At 47.7% G+C, this 22,637-nt stretch overlaps 1 protein-coding gene across 3 annotated transcripts in view; it reads right to left on the bottom strand.

Moving 5' to 3' along the window:
- The window catches only part of LOC138580266 (WD repeat-containing protein 5 homolog), a 943,811-nt gene that overhangs the window by 573,416 nt on the left and 347,758 nt on the right, over positions 1-22,637 (bottom strand). For all 3 annotated transcript variants that reach the window (XM_069650661.1, XM_069650662.1, XM_069650664.1), the window contains exon 4: positions 9,041-9,177. In XM_069650661.1, coding sequence (XP_069506762.1) covers positions 9,041-9,177 — 137 coding nt within the window. The remainder of the gene's footprint in view (positions 1-9,040; positions 9,178-22,637) is intronic.

Genomic DNA, 22,637 nt, shown 5'->3' with positions numbered 1-22,637 from the left:
CACCTCCATCACGTCTTCAGGGAGGTCCCAATCCTTATACCTCAACCTTACAGAAGCCAAGCGTGAAGGTTGAGGGATCTGACCTCTGGATGGAGAACCCGACCCCCCTCCCGTGAGAGCAGATCGTCTCGGTAGGGAAGACGACGTGGAGGGCAGATGGACAAGTCGAGAAGGTCCGGGTACCACGTCCTCCGAGCCCACGCCGGAGCAATGAGGATCATCCGGGAACCGAACTTCCGTAACCTCTGCAGCACTTGCGGGATGACGGGGACTGGAGGAAACGCGTACAGCAGCGGGAATGACCACTCCACCACGAACGCGTCTCCTAAGGCTCCTTTTGGAGGAAATTCCTGCAAGCAAAACCTTTCGCACTTCCGGTTGACACTGGAGGCGAAGAGATCCACTTGAGGGGTCCCCCAAAGGGAAAAGATCTCCAGGAGAATCTCCTGAGCCAACTCCCACTTTGGAGAGATCGCGCTCTGCCTGCTCAGAGCATCCGCCGTCACGTTTTCGGCTCCGGCCAGATGAACTGCCGAGATCGAAACTTCCTGCTGGATGGCCCAGAACTCGAGCTGCATCGCCTCCCTGTACAGAGGAAGTGACCCTGCCCCCCCCTTTTTGTTGAGGTAATGCATGGCCACTGTGTTGTCCGTCAGGATCAGGACACTCTTTCCTCGCACAGTCGGCAGAAAAGCCTTCAGGGCTAGCCCGACGGCCCTCATCTCCAACAGATTGATATGGAGTCTGGACTCCGACGGAGACCAACGACCGCTGACTGTCAGCCCGTTGGCATGAGCTCCCCATCCCGTGAGGGATGCATCCGTCACAATCGTCACCTCCGGCCAGGGAAGCCAAAATGGAGCCCCCTTCATCAAGTTGCCTTCGACGGCCCACCACAGAAGGTCCCGGGCGACTGAGGGCGGCACCTGAACCGGGTCCGACATCCTGCCGGAGGACTGCGACCATTGCGTCTTGAGTGCCCACTGCAAAGATCTCATCCGCAGACGAGCCTCTGGCACCAGAAGAATGCAGGATGCCATGAGGCCGAGCAACCTCAAGAACTCGAACGCTGGGAGCGTCTGGGCATGCTGAAACTTGTGCACCATCTGCTGAATGTGAAGAGCCCTCAGCTGGGGAGGAAAACACTGCCCCAGGGAAGTGTCGAGCACTGCTCCGATGTACTGGAGCCGCTGTGTTGGCATCAAATGGGACTTCTTTAAATTGAGGGAGAAGCCCAGCCTGTGAAGGGAGTGGCAGGTGACGGACAGATGATCCAGGACTTGCTCGGGAGAGCTCCCCCTGATCAACCAATCGTCCAGGTAGGGGTAGACGTGAATCCCCCCTTGCCTGAGATGCGCTGCCGCCACCACCATGAGCTTGGTGAAAACCCTCGGGGCGGAGGTCAATCCAAACGGCAGGACCCAAAACTGAAAGTGCGAGTCGCCAACCGCGAACCTCAGGTACTTCTTGTGCTTGGGATGGATCGGCACATGGAAGTAAGCATCCTTGAGGTCGAGTGACACCAACCAGTCCTGAAGCTGAAGGGCCTGGAGGACTTGAGAGAGAGAGAAACCATCTTGAACTTGTCCTTCCTGAGGAGCTTGTTCAAACCGTGCAAGTCCATGATGGGTCACAATCCCCCGTCTTTCTTCGAAATCAAAAAATAAGGGGAATACCATTCCTTGTTCCTCTCCGCTACAGGCACCAGTTATATAGCGCCTTTCTCCAGCAGGGCTTGAATTTCCTGCGCAAGGAGCGGATCCGGACTCTGCAAAGAGAGGTTCCCCAGTGGATTGTCGCAAGGCCTGTGCCGAAAGGGAAGACAGAAGCCGTGGGTTATGATCTCCAGAACCCACACATCTGAAGTAATGGCTTGCCACTCTACAAGATGCTGCACCAGCCTTCCCCCAACCGGCGAACCATGGGACATGGCCTCATGACTGAGTGGGGGCGGCTGCGGCATTACCTGAGGGCAAAGAGGCAACTGCCCGAGCGGCCTTGGCACCACGGGTACCCTGTCGTCCACCTCTGGTACCCCTGCGTTGGTCTCTTTGACTGCCAGCTCCTCTCGCTTTACTGAAGGACGAGTAATAGCGAAAGGAACCACCCCTCCACTGCTGTCCCCTAGGACGAAAAGGCGGAGGTTGGCGAACTGCAGCGCCCAACGACTTCGCTGCAGCTTTTGAGGTCTGCAACCTCTCAAGGCTCTCGTCAGCCTTGCTGCCAAAAAGGTGTTCACCGTCAAAGGGCATGTTGAGGAGCCGGGACTGCACATCAGGAGCAAACCCCGACTTCCGCAACCACGCAAACCTGCGTATCACGGTGCTCGCCGCCATGGACCTACTGACGCATTCAGCTAAGTCCAAACCCGACTGAACGGACTCACACATGGCATCCTTACCATCCTGGACCATAGCAAGGAAACCATCCCGTTCGTCCCCTTCGGGAATATGTTCAGCCGCTAACGCAACACAGTTCCACAGAGTGTGTTTGAAACGAGACAAGGCACAAATGGAGTTGGCCGCCTGAAGCGCCATACCACCAGAAGAAAACACTTTCTTCGCCCAGCCATCAAAACGTTTGTCATCCCTATCAGGAGGGATGGTAGGGTACGACGCCTGCTTTGCCGGGGCCGTGGCCGCCTGCACCACCAAACTCTCCGGAGTGGGGTGCCTGGGCAAGTAGCAGGGGTCGCTACTGGCTGGATGGTATTTTCGCGACAAGGATCTGCCCATCGTCCGGGAGACTCTCCGGAGCAGTCCAAGCCGCCGCCACCCTTCTCTGTAAAGCCATATGGAACGGCAGTACCGGGTCAGTTGGGGGACCAACATCAAGGATGTCCGTTAGATCATCCTGCACAAACTCCCCTGGGGGAGCAGACCATCCCAAGTACTCAGAAACCCTAGCCATAAGGCGCCGGTACGAGGAATCAGCATGAGAGCCAGGCTCAGGCCTACAAAACTCCACCTCCGGAGAGGTGTCCAGTCCACTGGCATCATGCAGTGACTGCCTCAAATCGTCAAACTGATTATGGCCCGAGACAATTTCATCTGGAACCTGACTAGGAACCAGGCCATCAGAATCCTCATCCGCCTCTGAAATATATTCCAGGTGGCGAAAAGAAGGCACCCGAGAGTGCTTGCTCTTAACCAGAGCCTTCCTAGGGGGTTCCCCCGTGCCACGGGGTACCTCCGACACAAAAGGCGTCGATGGCGGCGAGCGAATCGGCGCCGGCATCGAGAGAACAGGCATCGGCGCCGAGAGGATCGGTGTCGACGTCAGATGCAGCGCCGCCAGCATCGGCGGCGTCGACACAGCCCTCGAAGCCGGAGCCCCGAGCGTGTCCTTCGACGACCTGAGCGTCGACGGCTTCGACGACTTCCTCGGAGCCGGAGCCTCGAGAAAGCCTGTCGACGCCCTCGACGCCTCAGACGTCGATGTCTTCCTCGAAGACCTCACAGGTGCACACGGTCTCGAACGCGTCGAGGACCGGGACCTGGAACGGGTACGTCGAGAACGAGTCTCCTTGTCCGAACGGGACCTCCCCCGTGACTCGTGCCGACCACTCTTGCGAGCGGTGTCTCTCGACCTCTCACGACCGACCCCACTCGGGGGCGCGGACGGCTTAGTACCCTGCGACTCGAGAATCGCAAGCATTTTCTTCCCGAAGGAAGCCCATTCCTCCGGCGTCGCATGGCTGGTGGGGTAAGCGACATGCCGGGCAGTGTCCTCCGAAGAGGACCTGGAAGACGACCAGTGTCGGCGCTTCCGAGAATGCCTCGAAGAGGCTGAGGAGTGGCGAGACCGACTCCTAGAAGGAGACCCACGAGACTTCTGACGATGATGCGGAGAGTCACCCCTCGAATCATCCTTCGAAAGCCCCACAGACCTCGACTTCCGGGGCTTGGACACCCGACCTAGCGACAACTTCTTCTTACGTTCGCGTAAGGCTTTGGACGTGAGCGTCTGGCAGTCGATACAGTCATCCGTGTCGTGGGCCTCCCCGAGGTACCAGAGGCAGGCGTTGTGCGAGTCCGTCACCGACATCTTGGACCCACACTCCCCGAACTTCTTGAAGCCCGGACGCGGGGTCGAAGACTAAGTAGAAGACATCTTCACACAAAGGATTTTCACAAAAACGAACAGGTTCGAAGAACGAGAAGAACAGAACTCCAAAGAGTCGAGGCGTTAACCGAGATTCACGAAGCAACACGTTCGCGGAAAAAACGGAACTGAGGCTACGGGCGTCGTGCGTCCTACGTATCACATCGGATGACGTCGGAGGAGGTCCTCGACGACGGCGCATCGACGTCATTGACGCAGACGCTGAAAAATGTTTCCGAAGCAGCACAGCTGTGGTGATTACATGCCATAGATATGGAATACGTCGGAGGACCCAATCCCCTCGAATTATATATTTTTCTATTGTGTTTTTATGATTGATACATTATATAATGTTGTGATAAACTTTTTCAATGAATTAAAAGATATCTATTTTTCATATATTTTATGGCAGTGAATGGAACTTTTTCACTTTCCAGTGTTTTACATATGTTTTTATGTATTGCAAGAGAATAGGCTCACTGTAGGCACTGTCTCTACTTGGTCTGCGACCTATACAAGTTTACATATCCCAGCCTTCTAGTTGCTCTTTATATATATGTGTTCTTTCCAGGCACGGCCGCGGATATATATATATTTTTTGGCCTGGAGTCCCCTTAATGTTTTCACATCTTAACAGGATTGCCATATATGTGAGATGGGAGGAAAGGAAGATGGAAGAGAGAATATGGGATTGTGCAGGAAAAACAATGTTTCAAAGAGCAGTTGTTCAAAGAAAAAAGGAAAAGATGTGGGATGTCAATGCAGACATGGCAAAAGGATGAAGTGGAAAGGAAGGACCATCGATGTTCAACGAAAGTTGTGAGGAATGAAGTGAATGAAGAAAGGAGTAGGACATTTCCAAATAAACTACAAGGATATGTTCCATACAAAAGAATAAAAGCAGAATAGAATAGTAGAATTCATGCCAAAATGAATCTTTGTGTTCTTTATAGTTTAATTGGAGATTATAAGTTAATTTTATTTTACCTTTTTGTTTTGTAATTTTGTTATGGGGGATTTGTAGTGATGATGCAATTGTCACGAGAAAGAATGTTGGGAGCAGAAGGCTTCCAGAGCAAATGGTTGGGGAAGAGAGAGAAAGAATCAGCAGTGGATCGGCAGTTGGACTGTTTGGAGCGATGGCAGAGAAGTGTCTGCATGGTTATTAATGCATAGGTACTTCATTATTTATGAAATAAAGAAGGTCCAAGTTACTTCCATGTGCGACCTTCCTTCATGAACCCCTATAACCTGCAACAAATAATGAATGCAAGGACTACCGTTTTCCCAGACACATTAAACTTGTGGGAAAGACTTTTTCCCAGAGCTCAAGTCAGGCCTAGCCTAAGGAAGACACACCAAGAATCATTAGTTTGTGCTGAACCTTTAGTTAAGTAGGTACTTCGAGTCAGACCTCAGCTTTCAGTTAATCCAGACACCTTGTTTGAGTTATATTCCTGCCCTCACACTGTATAGGATCCATAATAAGACGCTTTAAACTAATCTGTCTAAGTATGCCTGGTCAGTTGATTCCCACCACTCGCATGACATTGTGCAGCGCCTTCTGCAAGAGGTGGAAAGCCAAAAATGCCACTCAAGTAAATATAAAGGTTTGACCTTCACTCACTAGAATACACAGCAAAGGTGCATGCTTCAAACTGAATGTTAAAGCAGTATGGGAGCATCTATGTAAATGTGCCCATCTTGTTCTATCTAACACATGTACAGTGCTCCTTTGCTGCAGAGCTAGGTTAGCGCTCTATAAAACAAATACAAATTCAAATCTATTAGTTCAACGCTCAATGGACACTGTGAGACATGCATAGTATCAAGAAAGAGACAGACTCAAAAGTAACAGTTTGAAAAATCTTTATTATCAAACTTTGTGGGTTTGGTGTAATGCCTAGCTGGCCCTAACTCTAAGAGGATTGTTCCCTCAACTGATGCTTTTATGGGCCGTCGATGTCCGTAAGTCCAAAAGCAAAGTATGTCTGTGTCCAAACATATGCTGGCCCTCACTTTTAAATCAAATGTGATAGGGGTATTCTTAAAGGAAAAATGGTTAATCAAAAGGAAATGTAAACCACAGCTGGTTTTGTGTAGTCTTACCCATATGGGTAGTTCTGCCAGTTCAAAGTAATTCAATTCAACACGGTTGCCCTTGGAACCTTCCATGTACGGCTCTTGCAGCAAGTCAATAGAGTTAAAATCGTCTCTGGGTATCTTGGTATTCCCTTCCCCAAGTCTAGGCCCCTCTTCAAAAAGTTCAAAAATGTCTTTAGTGGGCCTTTTTGGATTCCCATCCCGAAGCCCAGGCCTCTCTTCACGCAATTCAACCAACAAACGAAAGGTTCCTCTTGTCAGGATGTAGCATTCTCTGTACAGATCTTTCAAGGAGTAATATCAGAGACTTTTGAGAACGCTGGGTTCTTTGCTCCTCCGATGTGCGACCACTCTGACCTCCAACCCCTCTCCTTATTCTCTGGCACCTCTTCATCTGTGCCTATTCCACTGTGTCCATTTGCTCTTTACCGTGCTTGCCGTACACCTTCCTTTTCTATTGTGCACACTTGCACCTTCCTTCCAGAAATCTGTTCCTCTTGCACACTTCTCCTTACTTTTCACCTTTCTGGGCCTCTTGCACACTTCTCTTGGCTTTTTGTTGTGCTCTCTTGCACCTTCATTTTCTCAATTACGTGCCTCTTGCACACTCTGCATTCATTTCTGGTCGCTTGCACCCTTTTTCTCACTTTTGGGTCGCGTGCACCTTCTTTTAGCGTCCGGTTTCCTTTTCTCTGTCTATTTACTGTCTTTCTCAGTTTTGGTCCCTTACACCTCTTTTCCTCACTCTCGGGTCATTCGCACCCACTCTTGGCTCGTTCCGCGCTGCCAGCACACTTGTTCTGTCTCACTGTATCTCTGCGCTCCCCGAGCCCTTCTCTATTATTCTGCTTTGCTTTCTTCCTGCTTTTTCAGCTTTCGCTTTCTTCGCATTGCTTTCACTTTGCCTATTCTTGCTTCGCTTTTCTCTTTTCCCCGCTTTCACTGTTCGGTTTCCCAACGCTCCTGCTCCCACTCCAGCCACCCGCACGCTGAGTTTAATTCTAGCTCCCGAAACTCACCAATGGCCGCGCTGCACTGTCAAGCAGGTAAAAGGGTTCTTGGGTCGAGGTTAGGGTCTCACCACCTGCCCCTCAGTCACCCTGGGACTGGCACACATCCCAGGGTAACGAGCACTGGCCTGAACAAGGCCAACAGACTGCCTTCCGTCCCGCTCCAGCTTCTTGCAGACATGGCTCCCTCGCCACGCTGCAGCTCCTTACACACACCAGGCCAGAATCTCGGCGTCCCGCACTCCACCGGTCTTTCATGGCTCCTCTTCCTGCAGCCTTCTTCTCCTTGGCTCCTCTGGTCCAGTCAGCTTCCCCAGTTTGCTCTCCGACTCTGGCAGTACCACCCTTTTTATATCACGTGAGTCAATTGGACTCAAATGTGCACAATTGGGGAAATATGCCGACCTTGCCCGACTATTAGTGGGACAATTCAAAGGTGTTAGATGGTAGGCCTCCCTTTGTATCCCTATGTTGCGTCTATGAGTAATCTTCATTGCTCCCAATTGCCTCTTCCTCGTCCCAGTACTTATTGGAAATGGGGAGGGGGAGATGGGGTAAGAATGGAAATACCCCATGAAGACTGAGGGAGAGTGGGTTGGTGGGCAATTAGAAAGGGGGGGTTACCATGTCTCGCCCCTGGGAATTCTCCTCCCAAACCCCATGATCCTCCACTCAGATGATCCTCCCTCGTTTGTCCACCCCCAGGGTCGGGATCCAAAAGCAATGGCCCTTCTCTGGCCACCTGATTGGAAGATGGCGAGGGAGTAGGTAGGAGAATACTGTCACAACACAGCCCAAGGATGCAGGGACACGGAATGCAGCAAGGCATTGCTTATTCTCATGCTAAATGCTCCTCCCTGACTTTAGTGGGAGGCAAGGGACTCTAGGGACACCTTTGTTTAAACCGCAGGAGAGTGTCTACGAATCCCTTCCTCCACCAAAACCCTTCGCTGGAAAAATAATGATAAAGAAATAAACACAGCGTCAACTGCTACCTAGAGGGTTTGTCTCCACACAACTCACACATTCTCGTCTACCCCAAACAGCACTTTAGCCCTGTGCCCGGGGGAAGGAGGAAGCTGGTGGGGGTGGTATGGTCTGGTTACTTTGTAATAATAGGACTTGTGTGGGAAGAGCTAGCACGGTTAGCTTTGCCTCTCATCTGCCATCAGCCTCCTATTATTGCGACCAACTGGAGGTGTAACCCAGGCAGTAATAGAGCCAATTATATCCCTTGTCCAAATTCCTACAAGATAAGGCAGCATACCCACATTAACACCAAAACACCCGTTTGTGGTGACCAGTAACAGGCACGAGTTAAAAACCCAGGTCAGGAAATCCAATAGGTTCAGGGGAACGCAGAAGTAGATGGCCCTCTCTCTTCCGATTTCTCTAAGCAAGGAGGTCAAAGACACAGGTAGGTAAAAATGAGGGGGCAGGGAGTGAAGAGGAATAGGTACAGACATGGAAAGGAGAAGAATTATAGAAGGATTGAGGGTGAGGGTTCAGAGAAAGGCAATGAGAGAGGCAGAAGGAGAGGGCCAAGAGAGAGGGAAAGCAGAGCAGCAGAGAGAAGCAACAAGCAGTGAAAAATAAAGAGAGGAGACCAAAAGTAAGAATGAGGGGCGGACAGTATGGCCAATGTTGGCAGTAGAGCATTAGATAAGAGGGGCGTATATGAGATTTTGGGACATGTGTACACTTTTGTGATTGCCTATTGTCTTTTTCCAAAATCAAACTCTGGTGTTTGCTTCCCAATCACATCCCATGACTGAGACCTATCTCTCATTCATACCACTGCTTACAGATCCCTTCAGTAATACCTGTCTCCTTCCGTCTCTCTGTGGAGGCCTCTTTCACCATCAAGATGCTCTTTGGCTGTTTAGTGGCAGCTTGTGTCCTTTCTCGAGCATCCCCAGAGACAACAGCATCCCTGTGGCGGGGGCCCTCCACCGGTATGCTGAAAAAGACACAAAATTGTACATCGTGAAATACAGCAGATATTAAAAAAAAACTGAAATCATAATAAACAAAGGGGGTGAATATACAATTTAGCCAAATCAAAGTGGCAGGACCTGTACGATTATTTAGCGTGTTTTTGGAGTGCAGCGCCACTACATGGGATCAATATATAGCGTGTTTTTGGAGTGGAGCACCACTGCATGGGATCAATGTATTGCTATAATGCGGTACAGCAAGCCATGTGTTGCCGGTGTAACATATGGATATGTAAATGAAGACTGGTTACTCAGTCAAAAACACATCATTTTTTTCACATTTAAAAACGCACCATTTTTTTTTCTCACCTGAAATGCCTCTATTGCAGGAGACACATTAGAGGATTAAAGAACTAATATAATTAACAGTACTAACATGATTCTAACTTCTTAATATCATAATGTGTTCTCCAAGTGCAAATTGAGGCAGGCTGAAACTCATTTTAAAAACGGACATTAAGAATTTTGTTTTTCTTTCTCTTTCTCTGTGCTTTTCACGGTCCTTGCTCAGGAAACAAAACTCGAATAAGCAGGAAATTAGTGGATACAGTTTCTTACTGAAAAGTGAGCTATTGTTTGAAGAAGGAGGGTATGACATAGTGGATTCTTATTGGGCAGGCATCACGTTAGGGGCTGTAACAGAGGTCTCTTGAAGCAGCCCGGGGAGAAAGAAAGGCAGTGGACATTTTGCACAGCTTCGGTGAGGACTTGGCGGGAGTAGCTGTGGGGTTGCCTGATTGAGGGGCGTCGTTCCAGTCACTGCTGACCTTCACAGGCTGGAGATTTCAGTCAATTAGCACCGGCTTGAGGACCAAAGAGTGCAGATTGGAACTGCATGTCCTCGCCAAGTGCTCTAAAAGAAAGCCCTGAGCCATTTAAAGAAAGCGACCAGCCCAGAGAGTTTGCGTGCTGAACAGCTACAATTTGCTGGTAATTATCTTGCACAAAGTGAGAGTGCGGTGTGTGAATGAAATCTATTTCAGTCAGGCAGCGTAGCGATAGCTGCATTCTAATGTTGCCATTCAGAAATGCAAGTCAACTGATGCACTGTTCTTTTTATTGTTGCAAAGAATCTAATGAAATGCCATGTATTATGCAATTGTTTCTCTTATGTTTATTCTAGAAAAGACTTCCTCGCAAAACTGGTAATGTATGATTAAATGAAAATGACAAATCTGTGTAAAGGCTTCTATTTGCTTCTGTTGTTTTTCTCTGGTGCAGTTAGCCCATATCACCTGATAAAAGGGGAGGTTATTAGGTAATATATGCCAAGCATCCCATGTGGAAAAAGTTATGTTATGAGTAATTATAAATAGCTGTGTGCAGGGTTCCACTCAGTGTATATGTGTGTGTGACTTCTGAGTGGAACACAATCTGATAGTCTGCTGGACGTACATGAGTCAGCAGAGAGAGAGGCCTCTAGAAATAGTTTCACTAATGTAAATAAATTAGTGATTATACCACATGTTATTGTGAATACTTTATGGAAGCATAGTTCACTGGTGTAGATAAATCAGTGATAACAGCCATAAGTGGCACTCCATATGAAAATGTGGTGTTATTGAATAATGTAGAAGCCTGATGCCTCTAGAGATCACAAGAACAGTCTAAACAAAAGAAAGGGGTTTTGTATGTTGGGGCCACAAATAAAACAAAGAAATTATGCTCATCACTATACCACAACGAAATGCATACCAACTAAATATATCTGTGTACTGAAATAATGCATAGCCACGATACCACTATAATACCAAACCCAATTTGAATGCAAGGAGTGATTATTGCTAAATCACTTTTATTTTTGGTGGTAAGAAAATACCGCTAGGCCCCAAATCTACACAAAATACCCTACAGACCACTGCAAGGCACCAAACATTTGAATGAGTTAATACAATTCTTTATTATTGCATTAATGAATATTTGAAAATAGCTAGCACATCAGTTAAGAGGTTTTCGGACTAACTGCTGGTGTAAAGTTCTGTGAAACCAGCCTTAGTGGACATGTAAAGGTTCTTCTCAACCAAATTACCATTCACAAGAGATTGACAAGCAAAGATAGACCATAATCAACAAGGATGCATTAGGTCAAAATACTAAAAGGAAGGTAAAACAACATTTTCACATATGCAATCACTGTTAAGTGGCCAAAATGGGACACACACGACCCTTTGCATAAACTGAAAAGACTCTTAATAAGTCACACGGCCAGGAAATACTTTTTTAGTTTTTATTAAACTGAAGACATACAAGAAAAAGGAAATTCGGGCTCCAAATCTAGGGATGGTACCTGTATGCTTTCCCTAGACCTTGAAGGGGTCTCCCACCTCCCCAGCCCAGGTTTACATACTCAAAAGGTCTTCATAAATACTGCTTCATTACAGCCCGGGTACCTCTACTGTCAGTTACAGCCTTAGAGGTCAGGTTGCACTCAATGCGTTAGCAAACTTCTCATGTTCATCTCATATAGGAATCCTGGTCAGGGATCAATACATTGCATGAAGAATCTCCAGAAATTAATGAGACAATCGTTCAACACAATAAATTATATCCACTTCACCTTTTGCATCATGTTACTGATTGGGATAAGCAAGTGTTGTGAGCACAAGGGTTTCCTCAATTTTTTAAGGGGGCTATGGTATGTGAGGAGAGATACAGCAGAAAAAAACGTACATATACCACTAGCTACCCACCTCTAACACACCGAAAGGTGGCTACTTGTCAGAAATTTACCTCACAGTAGGAATTTCATAGGATTATATCTCCCACCATAGACAAAGAAATGCGTTTAGCATATTTTAATTATTATATCAAACAACATGGTAAAACAACATAAAAAACCTATTTCCAGCGTTCGTTATTTGTAGAAACACAAATGGGTGGAAGAAGCAGACATCAAAATATTTGCAATGTACAATTTGCGCGATGTTAGTAATGGTGTGTTTTGATCGCATTTTCAATTATACAACAACATGGTATAATAGTGTCAACACACACGAATGGACTGGACTTGGCAGTCCTCTTTTGATGTCAATGAATGACATTTGGCTTACACCAGTATTCAACCAAGGAAAAAGCCACGGGGTAAAGCGATTCTGTGAAGGCGAATGCACACACGACAGGTAAGCCTGCTTTGAAATCCATGCCACACTTGATTGTTGCTCAAAAAAAGTACAGAGAGTCTAATTGTACTCTCTGGTGCCTTTGTCTCCCACACAGAGCCATTCACTGACACGCGAGCGGTTTAAAATATCTAAACCAATATATAACAATGCAAGACATCCTTTGGGATCACTATGGCCAAGTAAGTGTTACTCCCTGCCACTTAAATGCTTGAAAGAAACGTAAATCAGGTGAAACCTGTGAAATTGAAAGGCTTTTCGCTTTACTTTTAGATTCCATGATGCATTATGGGACATGTATCCGGAATACCATAGAAACCTGTGAAATTGAAAGGCTTTTCGCATTTCTTTTAGATTCCATGATGCATTATGGGACATGTAGTATCTGGAATACCATAGAAACTCGGTACACCACTGAAATTTCTCTGCAGGACTTGAAACAAAAATCCCTGCCTTACACATAAAGTGGTAAATATGATTGATTCATATATCAAAATGTAACTATTGTTGGTTCAATATGTTACTTGTTTCAACAAAAATCCAAATAAATTTACATATTGATTTACAGCTTGAATTCTTAAGACGAACTGGTCTGCCGCCTCAATTAAATTGATTCATGCAATCGCTTTGCCCATCACACCAAAAGAAATCACTTTTAAGGTTAGCAACCTGGCTACTTGTTTTGTATGCACACAAACACCACCATCACCGTTTTTATCATGTTTGAGTAAAACAATTTTCATTTATCTTTTTAGGTCACTACACTGACACATAGGCGCCATGTTGCCAGTGTAACGTGTTTCTTTAACCTATCGCGTCCTGAAGACGGGGCGTTGGACTTTACTGATGAGCTTTAAACTGCAACAGTGTTGTCCTTCTCCCTAGAAACATATTCAAATGTTGACGCTATTATACCATGTTGTTGTATTATTGAAAATGCGATCAAAACACACCATTACTAACATCACGCAAATTGTACATTGCAAATGTTTTGGTGTCTGCTTCTTCCACCCATTTGTGTTTCTACAAATAACAAACGCTGGAAATAGGTTTTTTATGTTGTTTTACCATGTTGTTTGATATAATAATTAAAATATGCTAAACACATTTCTTTGTCTATGGTGGGAGATATAATCCTATGAAATTCCTACTGTGAGGTAAATTTCTGACAAGTAGCCCCCTTTCGGTGTGTTAGAGGTGGGTAGCTAGTGGTATATGTACGTTTTTTTCTCATGTTACTGATTGTCTTAATTTTTTTATTGGTTTCAAACTAAGACAAATATGTAATAGCAACAGAAACCTTTAACAGTTTAACAGTTTAAGAAACCAAGCACAACACACCATCCAAAACATTCCTCCTCAATAATCAATAAAAAGAAATCAATCACAATAAAAAAAGGAACATTGCATCAATATATCCATCCAATGATACTCAAAAGCCCCACTTAGCACCCAGGAGATGGGCTCCCTCGACCTACATTTCCTTTATCCACCAGTTTCTGGGTCCATTCAGAGTTTAAGCCAATTATTAGGTCAATTAATTTAAGCATTGCAAACACTGGCCCTATTTTCAGTCCCATGAGTAACCAATCCCAACATTCCTCCATATTTACACTTCTCGTACCCTCGAAATAGCTCCCCAAATATTGTAACCTTTCCAAGGATAAAGCCTCACAACCCAATACAAAAGCGATTCCACCTGGTCATTCTTCTCACAGAAGCGACACAAATTGTCATCAACCTCTCTCTGGTGCCGTCTGAACTGAATTTCATGGGTGGGCATAATGTCCAGGCGACAGCGGATGAGGAGGTCCCTGTAATGAGGAAATTTAGAGGTAAGCTGGCGGATTTTTCAGGCCCCTATTTTCCACCCACCATCAGCTCTTTCCAAGATCTTCTTTGCTCCAGAGGGGTTTGATCTTAATAGATCAATATCCACTCCATAGCCATGCAATAACTTGCTTGTTCTGTCAAGAAACTGTTTCAAGAGTCTTTCGTTTAAGCAGCTTGCAGATCTCAAGAAGGTAAACGGTAAAGGAGCCTCCACCAGTGCAATATACTTTCGATATAAAGAAATCTCCTTCCATAGAGCTATGAAGGCCATTTAGGGTAGCCGTAATTCATGGCGGATATTAGCAATTGGTAGAGACTTAGGGAGTCTTAATACACTACGCAAAAAAGCGGCCTTCCATCAAAGACCAAACTTTGTTGTTTAAGTTGGTCAGTCTTTCACTGCCAAATGTGAGGACCTGTATTACCTTTTGCCTATAAAAGGTAATAATTGGTGTCATTGAAAAGGCCCCATAGCGCCTATGGATAGCAATTCCTTGGTTAGTACATTTATTTTAACTTTGTTCTTAGCCATACCAGTTGAGCAGATTAATTTATGTTCTTGTTAATTTTGACTCACAGGTAGATAATAGATTCAACTACCTCTAATCGTACCTCCTCTACTTGCCATGAAAAGGTTGATCTTAATTTCCTCCTAGCAGATGACATAAGAAGAATTTGGGATTTTTTAAACATTCATTTTCATACCATTGTTATTTAGATATGAATTGAATGATGTGATTCTGCGTTGGAGGCCTATAGCCGTTTGATCGAGAAACACAATGTCATCAGCGTAGAGTAGCCATAGCAGATCACATCCATTTAGCTTTGGTGGAAAGGCCCTTATGTCCTCCTGCGAACCTCCCAGGTCAGACAAGTATAGGCTGACTAATATGGGCGCAAGCGTGCAGCCTTGTCTGAGGCTGCGAAATGTCAAAATCTTTCTAGACATTGATTCGCTTGCCCCTAATCTAATCTGTATTGAGGTGTCGGTGTATAGGGCTTGTACTGCCTCCAGGATGTCTTTGGGGCACTGCCAAGCTTTCAACTTGGCCTACAAACGATTCCTGTCTACACAATCGAAGGCCTGGTGTAGATCCAAGAAGGCCATATATATTGTGGTATTGTTGGCAATCGACCTTTGTTTTAGGAGGTTCAGCACAAAAAGATTTAACAATGTCGCAACCCTTTTTATTTATTTTCAAATTTGTTTATTGGCATTTGTTATCTTACAGTAAAACTTCTCCGCCTGCATTCAATAGCAGGTGTAGTGATTCTTGCTTAATAAACAGTAACAATTTTTTTTATAAAGTAACGTAACAACATTTAACTGTCTCCTTGTTTCAACTTCTTTGTCAAAAGTCTTGGCAAACATTATGGTGGGATATCGGGAGCAGGGGTTGAGGGGGGCTCCAAGCCCCAGGGGCTGGGCGTGATCTGTGCCTGTCTCTGCCATGGGTGTTGTGTTCCTGCGACGCGGTGTGGTCGGGTCCTTTTCCATTCATGGGGGTTTATCATCTGGGGAGGAAAGCATGCTAATGGTTATTTCCTTCCATGCCTCCAAGGTAGAGCTTGATTCGTCCGTTGACCTGTTGACGCTGTCCTCCCATGCTCTTGTTTCCGCGTTAATCCGCCTGTCTAGTTCCTTACGCCATGCCTTATGATTCGGGCCTGTGGGTTTTTTCCAGGCCATGGCAATTTGTCTTTTGGCCAGTATACAGGTCAAGTCCTTGAGTTTCACCCAGTGCTTGAGTTTGGCTTGCCTGGGGTGTGTTCCCAGAAGGCACTCCTCGTGGGACCACTTGTAGTTGGGGGAACCCGCTTTTTCAAAGGTCTGTTTCATTTTCATCCATAGGGATTGTGATTTGTTGCACTCCCAGAACATGTGAAGTAGATCTGCCCCGTCTGCGTTGCACCATGGGCAGTGAGCTTCCTTTTGTTTGTTAATTTTCGCTAGCCTGCAGGGGGTCAGATATGTCCGATGTAGCATGCTCAGTTGTATAAATCGGAATCTGTGGTTTCTGGACACAGCTTTGGGGTATGCTAGTGCTCTGTTCCATTCACCTTCTGAGAGTTCCCTTCTCAGATCTGTTTCCCATCTCTTTTTCATTGTCTCACTTTTTGGGTTGGGTATGTCGCTGAGGTGGCTGTATATCTGCGAGACCGCTCTCTGTCCCTCTCCCAGGTTATATAACAACGTTATAAGAGGGGCTGACTCTGGTTCCTCTGGCCAAACGTCCCATTTTTCCTTAGCCGTTTCTCGTATCCTGCGGTACCAGAGGAATTGGCCAGCTTGTATGTCCTCCTCTTTTTGTAGTGACTCGAACTCCCTGAAGGAGCCTTCGTCATACAGGTCCCCCCAAGTATAGACACCTTTCCTCTCCCAGTGTCTAAGGTGGAGTAGGTCTGTACTTGATTTGCACATGTCTTGGATCAATGGGATTTCGGGAGAGTACGGGTGTTTCAGTTGGGTTATCTCCTTCGCCCTTTGCCATATTTGCCTCCCCAGGGTAGCGATGGAGGGTATGTCGCTCAGTAGGTGTTGTGGGGCCCATATGAGTTCTCTCAGGTATATAGAGGAGATCATGGATTGTAATAGGGGTGTCTCGGACGTGGTGTCGTCGGCTAACCATTTGGACACAAAGCTGAGTTGAGCAGCTACATAGTATTTTTCAAGGTTCGGGAGCTGGATACCGCCTTGCGCGTGTGTTAATACTAGGGTAGAGTGTGCTATTTTGTGTCTGGCCTGCCCCCAAAGGAAGCCACAAATGATTGAATCAAGCAGACGAAAGAACTTAGGTTTGATGTAGTATTGTACGTTCTGGAATTTGTATAGGAACCGGGGGAGGACAATCATTTTAACTACTGAGGCCCTGCCCATTACTGATAGGGGAAGTTTTGCCCAGAAGCTCATTGATTTGCGTAGTGCGGGTATCGCCACCACCGTGTTGTGCTCATGCATAAGCTCCACGGTGTGCATTATTTGGATTCCGAGGTAGCGGAATGTCGTGGTCTGCCATTGTAAGCCTAGTGCGGGGAGCTCCTCCCTGTCTCTGTTTCTCAGTCCTGCCAGTGGGAACAGGCAGGACTTAGCTCTGCTAAATCGTATGCCCGAGACCTTGGATAAGTTGTCGAGGACCTCCAACATGGTTGGAATGTTAAGGTGCGGATCCCTGACGTACAATAGGACATCGTCCGCATAGAGCGAAATGATGTGGTCCGTCCCGCCAAGTCTTATCCCTGCATCAAAGAACTGTTTCCTGAAATAGATTGCAATGGGTTCCAACCCGAGGATATAAAGCATGGGAGACAGCGGGCATCCCTGTCTTGTGCCCCTACATATGTCCCATATTGCTGATACATGTCTCCCAGTTTTCACCCGAGCCCTTGGTCTGGTGTACAGTATTTTGACCCATCGAACAAATCCCGGACCAAAACCGAATTCCTGTAGGACTGCTAGTAACCATTCCCAATATATAGAATCGAATGCCTTGATGGCGTCTAGCGACAGCAAGGCATAGGGCTCAGGATTCGCATCTGTTTGTTCAACTATGTGTTGTAGTCTGCGTAAATTCATGGTTGTGTTGCGTCCCGGTATAAATCCGCATTGGTCTGTGTGGATAATGTCGCCTATGAGTCTGGAAAGTCGTTTGGCAAGAATTGTGGTCAGTAATTTGACATCATAATTAAGCATGGCTAGGGGTCGATATGATTCGCAGTGTTCCGCCGGTTTGTTTGGCTTGAGGACTGGGATCACAAGGGTTTCCCTCATGCTGTCAGGTAGGATACCTCGTTCGTATGTTTCCAGGAAGACTTTGTGTAACAGCGGGACCAGGGAGGAGTCGTATGACTTATAAAATTCTGAGGGCAACCCATCAGTTCCCGGGGCCTTGCATGTAGCCTGTGACTTAATTGCCTCAGCTATGTCTTCCGCAGTGATTTCAGCATCTAAGGCTTCGGCTTGTGTAGGGGAGAGCCTGGGCAGTCCTATTTCGTCTAGGGTGCCCATTATCTGGTCTAGGGGGATTTCAGCTTCGTGTGAGTAGAGGTGCGCATAATAATTTTTAAAGGTGTCATTTATGTTATGTTGGGCTTGATGTACATTGCCGTCCTTGTCCTGTAAAGAGGTAATTGTGTGCCTGGGGTGTTCTTTCCTGCAGAGCCAAGCCAACAGCCTACCAGGCCTGTCAGCTTCCGGGTGTGCTCGGTTCGTTCTGGTGGTATAATCAAACTTGGCCAGTCTATCCCAGGCCTTCGTGCGTTCGACTCTAAGGGCTTTGAGCTTGTCTTCCCGTTGTTGTGGGCTTAAGGGACTGTTATCGAGCCTCTCTATCTCCCTTTCCCTTTGTGTTAGTTCATCTTTCAACTTCTTTCTCACGCCTCTGGCCTTTGTTATAATTTCACCCCGTATTACTACTTTTAGGGCTTCCCATATGGTGCTCGCGTGTTCTACACTCCCTGTGTTTAGCTCTATGTCGTTGTCTATTGAGTCCTGGAGTTCATCTTTAAAAGCTTGGTCCCTCAGGGCTTCCACCGGCATTCGCCACATGGGAATGGGTGGTTGTGGGCCAGCATGGTTCCACTCTATCACCAATGGAGAGTGGTCAGAGATCGTCCTACCCAGGTACCGTGCCTCCTCCATCTGGGGCAGGTGTTCCCTTCCTACGAAGACGTAATCTAGTCTCGTGTGGAGGCCATGGGGGGACGAGTAGTAAGAATAGGTGCGTGTCTGTGGATGTAGCTCCCTCCATATGTCTGCCAGATCTAGTCTATCCGTTACTGCGTTTAGTGAGGTCGTAGCCGCTGATGGGGTCCTAGGCAAGGGTAGGGATCTGTCTAGGTCTGGATTGTGGGTGCAGTTAAAGTCCCCTCCCCAAATAAAAAGGCCATCTCTGTGTGGTGTGACTCTAGCGTACATTGAATCAAGGTGGGCTGGGACATTACTATTGGGGAGGTAAGAGTTCACTATGCAAACTTCTTGCTGTTCTATGCTTCCGAGCAGTATCACGAACCTGCCCTCTGGGTCTTTTACTGCTTTCTTTAATTGAAATGGGAGTTGGGGATGGATCCAGGTATAGACCCCTCTAGCGTATTTGGAGTAGGCAGGTCCGTACCCCTGCCCACCCCAGTGTTCCTGGTGTTTGGTGGTGGATTCTGCAGTGCAGTGTGTTTCCTGTAAGAGCGCTATCATTATCCCCTTTCTGTGTAGGTAGGACTTAATTCTGTTCCTTCGACGTTAGGTGCCGAGGCCCCTTACGTTCCATGTCATAATTTTTATTCTCATCGCCATGTCATGGGGGGTATTGTGGTGGTCGCAGTTTTCCAGGCGGGCTCCCGTGGTCGGGGTGTTTCTGGTAAGGAGTTTTGTCTATGCGCCCGGGCCCCTGGAGCATGTTCCCTCCTCCCGATTCCCTCTCTGCAGTTGGCATAGTGTAGTATGGATACTTATCAACTTTTTCAACTGTCATTCTAAGGAATGAGCGAACTAAACCATTTAACTGTGAACTGCCCCCAGCAGTTGCGTAGAACTTGCAGCGCTCGGGGGCTCCCGAGCCTTCTGGGCCTCTCCAGGCCTTCCGGTGCGGGCTGCGTGCAAGCATTTGACTCACACATCTCTTTTGGGGGGCGCCCATTGGCGTGGTCGTGTGTGGTGCCTCGTGCTTCTGTCCGATATTGCTATCGTTGTGTTACGGTCTAAATTGGCTGAGTTGTACCTCTGTGTGGAGTTGACGGCCGGTGATGGCGTTCGTGGCTTCCTGCTTTATCCGTTGTTAGTCCTTGGCGGTTCCTCTCCGTCATCCGTCAAGTTATTGTGCTCAAGCCACATGTTTGCTGCGGCTAGGGTCTCCAAGAAGAGTGCTTTCCCTTTGTAAAGGACTTTGAGGCGAGCGGGGTAGAGCAGCATATATTTCAGATTAAGTTTGCAGAGTCTCGCTTTTACTGCTATGAATAAGTTCCTGGCACGCTGTACTGCGGGGGTGTAATCTGGGTATATGACAATTGACGAGTCTTGTCTTTTGATTTCACCTCCTTCCCTGGAATAGCGCAATATTGTCTCTCTGTCTCTAAAGTTTAAGATTTTTGCAATGATCGGGCGTGGGTGTGAGCTTGGTGGAGGGCTCTTTTGAAGGGATCTATGGGCGTGTTCTACTGAGAACCCTTGCGAGAGATTTCCTGCGCCAATTTCTTGTTGCAGCATTGTCTCTATAAATTCTGTGGGATCCGGGCCTTCCATATCTTCGGGAACACCTAGAATCCTGATGTTATTGCGCCGTGCTCGGCCTTCTGCGTCTTCGGATCGAGCTTCCAGCCTTGCCACTTGCTGTTCTAAATCTAGGACTCGCTTCTTCAGGTCTGTGGTGTTCTCAACATTGACCTGTAGAGTGGCTTCATTGGCGTTGACTCTTTCGGTCAGATTGCGTGCGTCCTGTCGCATGAGCTGCATATCCACTTTAATTTCGTCAATCTTGCCTTCAATGGAGGCGCGGAGCGCTGCAATAGCTTGAAGGACTTGCGTATCACCAGTTGCCGCTGCCGTGTGTGATGGTTCATCGGTAGGTACAGGGTCTGACAGTGGCAGCTGTTTAGGCCTGACCGTCGTGTAGGTGTCCATTGTCATGGATTTCGGTTTGGTTCTAGGCGGAGACATCCTTTCCGTCCGGGCCGCCGTGCCAGCCTCCACTGTTCGTTGGGTGCCTATCCCGGTACTAAGTTTCGATGAGGAACCGGAGCTGGGGCCCCCCTCTTCGCGCGTTATTGTCGCGTCTAGTTAGATTCAGCCTCCGGTGATGTTAGGTAGGGGGGGTGATCCCGGCAGCGTTGAGTCTTGCCCCCGTGTGGTGTGGTTCAAGCAGTTCAGTTTCGCCGTAATCAGGGATGTCTTGTGTCTTGTGTTGGGCAGGGCAGCTGGTCCTGGTCCCCCTTCCCACAGGCCCCGACGGTTGGGCTGGTGCCCTCGTTATATTTCCATAGCAGCACAGTGGGGTGGGGGGGTGCAAGGCAGCCACTCACTGTTATCGGGGTTGGGGGTGGTTGTTCTGTGTCGCAGGCCTTTCTCCGCGGTTCAGTCCGTTGAGGTCTGGCCCCAGAGCTGTGCCTCTGGAGAGGGTCGATTCCCTCCTCCTCGGGTTCGATCACTAGTGGGGCCCAGCGCCTGTGTTGTCGGGCAGCGAGAGGAGGCCCCCGTCTCCGGCTCTCGCTGCGCAGGGTCCCTGCTCACTCCAAGCAGTCGGCGGTCCGTGGTCTGCAGGTCGCGGCGTTGCACAGTTCCACAGTGTCTCCTCCGCGGGGCCGAGAGCGAGCCCGGGAGCTGGGAGTTAGCTCGTCGAGAAGGGGGCGCTTGGGATCGCAACGGTCGCCGCCATCTTGGATCCACAGGGGCGTCCCTTTGCTCGCCTCGTTCAGGGTGTTGTCGACTCCGATTTTGTTCGGAGGTCGGGTCGCTGCAGCGGGGAGAGGTTTCTCTTTTCAGTCGTGTATTTTTTGCAGGGAATTTCTTGGCCGTAGTTGCCTGTTGCGGTAGTCCAAAGGATCGCGGGCAGGAGCTTTGCAGATGCACGTCTTTACGGCATGCGCGCTGGCCACGCCCCCCGCAACCCTCTTTATGAATCCTGTTTGCCTCGGGTCAAGGAACGCTTTTTTCTCTGCCCATGAGCTGAGATCTCGAAGGACCACTGAGGCAAAAAGTTTGCCCAACGAGTCCAAGAGGGCGATAGTTTTTTAGATCAGCCCTATCGCCCTTTTTGAACACTGGAACCACCGAAGCACTGCGCCATGAACCTGGAACTCTTCTATTTAACATAACCTGTTTGAACAGAGACACCGCAAATTTGGCATAGGCCTCAGGGTTGCTCTTTATCATTCAGTTAGAGACACTATCAGGCCCCGCGGCCCTAGAAGAACTTAACCTCCTGATCATTAGCCTCACGTCTACTATATCAAACTCAAACAACCAGCCTCTTAGATTTAAAGTCGTGTTTGGTGGAGGCGTAGTTGTCAATCCCTCAAATATCCTGGAATAGTGACTGACCCATCCTTCTTCCGTGACCCCTCCCATCAGTAGATCTATTTTACCCTTACCACCATTGTTGATGAGCTCCCACATGTTGCAGGAATGTTTCCCACATACTGCTAACAACATCCTTGCTGCATCCTTTTGGATAAGTATAGCCCTATGTGCTTTTACCCAGTTTTTATAGGCTTGCATTAGTTTCTTGGCCAACACTTCTGCGGATGGTGTCTTCAGACGTTTTAGTTTCCTCATCACAGCCCTGTACACTCGGCGGGTTTTAACTAGCTTGGTATCATAGGCATGTTTGGGGGCTAGATGGGATAGGCCACCTCTTCCAGTATTTTGCTTGAAGGCTTTCAAAAGCCAGGCATATTCCAACAACTTGTCATCCTTTGGAATGCCTTGGTCAAGCCAGGTGGCAAGACGGGGAATATTGGTAGCTGGAATTTTTTAACGATTTAAT

The sequence above is a fragment of the Ambystoma mexicanum genome, chromosome 3p (genome assembly GCF_040938575.1).
Source record: "Ambystoma mexicanum isolate Mex_15411 chromosome 3p, UKY_AmexF1_1, whole genome shotgun sequence".
In the NCBI taxonomy this organism is placed as follows: domain Eukaryota; kingdom Metazoa; phylum Chordata; class Amphibia; order Caudata; family Ambystomatidae; genus Ambystoma; species Ambystoma mexicanum.
This window is presented reverse-complemented; position numbering and strand designations above follow the sequence as displayed.